At 49.7% G+C, this 2,351-nt stretch overlaps 1 protein-coding gene across 1 annotated transcript; it reads left to right on the forward strand.

Annotated features, from left to right (window-relative positions):
• Positions 1 to 854: 854 nt before the first annotated feature.
• On the forward strand, positions 855 to 1,962 carry LOC311037814 (cysteine-rich protein 2-like; the record flags this gene model as incomplete). Its single annotated transcript, XM_084047103.1, has 2 exons — positions 855 to 1,427; positions 1,471 to 1,962. The coding sequence occupies 2 exons, from the start codon at positions 855 to 857 to the stop codon at positions 1,960 to 1,962; spliced, it is 1,065 nt and encodes a 354-aa protein (XP_083903229.1).
• Positions 1,963 to 2,351: the final 389 nt, after the last annotated feature.

Genomic DNA, 2,351 nt, shown 5'->3' on the forward strand with positions numbered 1-2,351 from the left:
TCCTGAAAAAGAATCCAATAATTCCTGTCTCCCACTACAGCAACTGTGTGTGTGTGTGTGTGTGTGTGTGTGTGTGTGTGTGTGTGTGTGTGTGTGTGTGTGTGTGTGTGCGTGAATGCGTGCGTGCCTGCTCGCCTGGGCACGCGCACGCGCACACGCGCGTGTGTGTGAGTGTGTGTGCGTGTGCGTGAGTGCGTGAGTGCGTGCGTGCCTGCTCGCCTGTGTGCGTGTGTCGTACGTGGGCACGCGCACGTGTGTGTGTGTGTGTGTGTGTGTGTGTGTGTGTGTGTGTGTGTGTGTGTGTGTGTGTGTGTGTGTGTGTGTGTGTGTGTGTGTGTGTGTGTGTGCGTGTGTGTGTGCGTACGTGTGTACTTGACAATACCATTGCCATGTGTTTTTAGTTATAGTTTATCCAAGGTTAAATAGAGAAACCCATGTTAACAATGGACTCTTTCAAAAACACATATCTGGGGGACATCTCTGTGCCTCTCACACTCATTGTCAACATATAGGCCCTATTTTAGGCATACGCTGTATATGACAAATCCCCATAGGCTATATGACAAATCCATATTGAACTTGCACTGTATGTATGTGTGTCATATCTTTACACCCGACATATACACTAATCACAAAGAAACTTAAATGCTTAACCTAAACCCCCCACACTTGCCGACTCTAGTGACATCACTGATGATGTCACCCAGAGTATAAATACATGATGTGGTTGACCTCTTGGACATACTCAAGCTCATTACGTATGTGCAGATAGAAGTGTAGCTTCGTGAGAGCTCTGTACCGATAAACCAAAGCGTTCACTCGGTTTCGATCGAACCGAAACATAACATCACAGCATGTCGTCGAAATGTCCCAAATGTGAGAAGACGGTGTATTTTGCCGAGAAGGTGCAATCAATGGGGAAGGCCTGGCACAAGTTGTGCCTGAAGTGTGACCGCTGCAACAAGCTCCTGAACCCTGCGGGGCACGCCGACCATGAGGGAAGGCCTTTCTGCCACATACCATGCTATGCTGCCCTCTTTGGGCCGAATGGATTTGGGGCAGACAGCAAAGTTCGAGGGGGAACGTATGATACTAGTGGGCAAGTGTATGATACTAGTCCCGTCAACACAAGCCACCCTGTTCCTGCTATTGACCCAGAACCCAAGCCTAAGGAGGAGAGATCCTATATTCCTGAGGCACCACCACTAAAAGGTAACGGTGCCTTTGCCGAAGACAGCCTTTGTCCCAGATGCAACAAGAAAGTATACTTTGGGGCGAAGGTGAAATCACTGGGCAAGGACTGGCATAAGCACTGCCTGCGCTGTCATAGGTGTTACAAGAGATTGGATTCTGACAGCCACGAAGAGCGTGACGGCGAGCCGTACTGCTACGTGCCGTGCTATGCTGCCCTCACGGGGGCAAAAGGTGTGAATCTTGCAGACTCCAATATGTTTGGGCCTCGTGGGCCAGTCTCTGATCATCTATATGATAGACATCAAGATACACATGATAGAAACACTTCTCGAGGAGCAGCCCTCGATGTACATGATAGAAACACTTCTCGAGGAGCAGCCCCCGATGGACATGATAGACACACTTCTCGAGGAGCAGCCCCCGATGATAGACACACTCCTCGAGGAGCAGCCGTCGATGCGTTTGATGGACACGATAGACACCCTCGAGGGCCAGGCTCCGATGGGCACGATAGACACCCTCGATGGCCAGGCTCCGATGCACACGATGGACAACCCCTTCGAGGGCGAGACTCCAATGTACAGGATAGATACCCTCTTCGAGGGACAGGCGGCGATGTACATGATAGACTCCTTCGAGGGCCAGTCTCCGATGGACACGATAGACAACCCCTTCGAGGGCGAGACTCCGATGTACAGGATAGATACCCTCTTCGAGGGACCGGCGCCGAGGTACACCCTCGAAAGCCAGGCTCGGAAGATAGACTGAACCACACGCACACACATCATCACACACACCATCACACTCACCATCACACACACAGTCAAAAGTAGAATGTTACCTTGGTTCAGGTAGCTGGATGTATGACTAATATGTGTGACTGGTTCACAGTCGGTGAGGTTTTATATTGAGAGAGGAACTGTGAGACAGGGGTGTGGAAAACCTCACCACAGCAGCTAAACCAGACTGGTATTTTACCATCGGCAGTAAATTTCAGATTGGCTGTTGATGTTGGTATCATCAGTTGCCAAAAGATGATTTCTCATTGTCGAGAAAAAGGTATACTGACAGTATAGCATTAAACCTAAGACCTGTTGAAAATGTTTCAAATTGGCCGATAAGTCCTATAGGAACCAAGGGGCGTACAATCAAAGAGG

Source organism: Gymnoscopelus microlampas, assembly GCF_963454915.1.
Source record: "Gymnoscopelus microlampas genome assembly, chromosome: 21".
In the NCBI taxonomy this organism is placed as follows: domain Eukaryota; kingdom Metazoa; phylum Chordata; class Actinopteri; order Myctophiformes; family Myctophidae; genus Gymnoscopelus; species Gymnoscopelus microlampas.